This window comes from Eimeria mitis, genomic scaffold (genome assembly GCF_000499745.2).
Source record: "Eimeria mitis Houghton genomic scaffold, Emh_scaff2646, whole genome shotgun sequence".
Classification (NCBI taxonomy): domain Eukaryota; phylum Apicomplexa; class Conoidasida; order Eucoccidiorida; family Eimeriidae; genus Eimeria; species Eimeria mitis.
In genome coordinates this window covers 5,322-7,603 of record NW_013570988.1, presented here as the reverse complement: position 1 = coordinate 7,603, position 2,282 = coordinate 5,322, and the positions used below count along the sequence as shown (strand labels likewise).

General features: G+C 57.6%; 1 protein-coding gene across 1 annotated transcript in view; it reads left to right on the top strand.

The window, feature by feature from the left end:
* Positions 1-403: 403 nt before the first annotated feature.
* Positions 404-2,282, top strand: part of EMH_0056780 (uncharacterized protein) — a gene marked incomplete at both ends in the record, with an annotated part of 6,981 nt that continues 5,102 nt past the window's right edge. The window contains 4 exon segments of the mRNA XM_013497394.1: positions 404-724; positions 1,147-1,676; positions 1,736-1,771; positions 1,775-2,282. Of these exon segments, the coding sequence (XP_013352848.1) occupies positions 404-724; positions 1,147-1,676; positions 1,736-1,771; positions 1,775-2,282 (1,395 nt within the window).

The following is a 2,282-nucleotide window of genomic DNA, read 5'->3' as shown; positions in this document are numbered from 1 at the left end:
GCAGCAGCTGAATCTGGGGGGCTAGAAGAGCAGCTGGCGCTGCTGCGGGTTGCTGCAGCAGCAAAAGATGCAGCACTAAGCGTAGTAAGGAGACACAGAAAGAAACAAACGCAGATAGATAGAGACAGACAGAGATAAACAAAGAGAAATAAATAAATAAAAATAAACAAAAAGAAAATAAACAGAAAGAGACAAAAAAACAAAGAAAAGGAAAAAGGGGGAGGCAGCAACAGACCAGAGTCAACAGACAGCCACAGACAGAGACAGACGCACAAGCAGCAGCAGCAGCAGCAGCAGCAGCAGCAGCAGGGTTTAGTGTTTAGGGTGTTTATAGGGCTAAATGCGTATTGTTTGTGGGCTAGGGTTTAGGGTTTAGGGTTTAGGGTTTAGGGTTTAGGGTTTTATGTGTGTCTTTGCTGCTGCACAGGAGAGACAGCAGCGGCAGCAGCTGCAGCTGGAGCTGGCTGAGGCGCGTAGGTATCTGCTGCAGCAGCAGCAGCAGCAGGAGGAGCAGCAGCAGCAGCAGCAGTTTCTGCTGCCTCATCTGGGTGTTGGTGTTGATATACAGCAGACACAGACACACAGGCTGCAGCAGCAGCTGCTGCAGAAGGAGCAGCAGCTGCGAGGCCTTGCTGCAGCTCTTGATAGCTTCAGGGCGCAGAGTAGAGCAGCAGCAGCAGCACTGCAGCAGCAGCTGCAACAGGCATTTGAACGGGTGGCAGAGGTGTGCTGCTGCTGTTGCTGCTGCTGTTGCTGCTGCTGTTGCTGCTGCTGTTGCTGCTGTGCTGCTGCTGCAGTTGCTGCTGTTGCGTGGTTATTCTTTTTCGTTGCTGCAGCAGCACCGAAGTCTACTGCAGCGGCAGGGAGAATGCTGCTGCTTCTGCTGCTTATGCTGGTTTATGTTGCTGCTTGCTGCTGCGTGTGCTGCTGTTTGCTGCTGCAGGCGGAGGCTGAAGCAGCAGAGAGACAGAGACAGACGCAGCAGCTGCAGCAGCAGACATCGTCATTGGAGCAGCAGCTTGCAGCACTGCAGCAGCAGCACGCTGCTGCTGCTGCGACGCGAGACGCCCNTCGTCATTGGAGCAGCAGCTTGCAGCACTGCAGCAGCAGCACGCTGCTGCTGCTGCGACGCGAGACGCCCTGCAGAAGTCGCTGCAGCAGCAGCAGCAAAGCAACATGCAGCTGCAGCAGCAGCTGGCACTGCAGCAGCGTATTCGTCACGAGGTGCAGCAGCAGCTGGAGCAGCAGCAGCAGCAAGTCGACCTGCTGCAGCAGCAAAATGAGGAACTGCAGGAGGAAGCAGCAGAGTATCGACGCAACGCTGCTGCTGCTGCTGCTGTGGGGCCCGCAGCACTTGCTGCTGCTGCTGCTGCTGCTGGGGGAGGCGGAGAGTCAGAGGGTATTGCTGCTCTGCTGCAGCTGGAGCGGCAGCTAGCAGCAGATCGATACGAGCAGCAGCTGCAGCAGCTGCAGCAGGAGACGGAGCAGCAGCGTCGTGAGCTGCAGCAGACCCATGCTGAGCTGCAGCGGGCGCAGCAGCAGATCCAAGTATACCAACAGCAGCAGCAGGAGCAGCAGCAGCAGCAGCAGCAACAGCAGCAGCAGCAGCATGACCTCGCGCAGCAACTGGCGGAGCAGCAGCAACAGCAGCTGCAGCTGATTGAGGAAAGGGATCGGTTTGTTACTGCTATTCGCGTGCTGCAGCAGCGCTGCGATGAGCAGCAGCACCTGCAAGAGAATCAGCAGCAGCAGCAGCAGCAGCAGCAGCAGCNCAGCAGCGCTGCGATGAGCAGCAGCACCTGCAAGAGAATCAGCAGCAGCAGCAGCAGCAGCAGCAGCAGCAGCAGCAGCAGCTTGATGAAGAGCAGCAGCAACAGCAGGTTGCAAGCGTAGAGACACTGCAGCAGCAAGTGAGTTCTCTCGTCTCTGTCAACGCTCAGCTCTCGCAGTGGATTCGGCGGCTGCTGCAGCTGGTGCTGCAGCGGCTGCACCACGACGGCAGCAGCGACAGCAGCAGCAGCAGCAGCAGCAGAAACTCTCTGCAGCAGTCTGCAGCAACAGAAGATGCAGAGCTGCGGGAGAACCTCAACGACTTGCTCTCCTCGCTGCAGCAGCAGCAGCTAAATGAAGACCTGCAGCTGAACCTGTCTTCCTATCTGGAGCAACTGCAGCAGCAGCAGCAGCAGCAGCAGCAGCAGCAGCAGCAGCACGAGCAACAGCGGCGGGTGACAAGGCGCCGGAGGGCTCGATCCACTTCACCTGTACGCGAAGAAAAGGAGCAG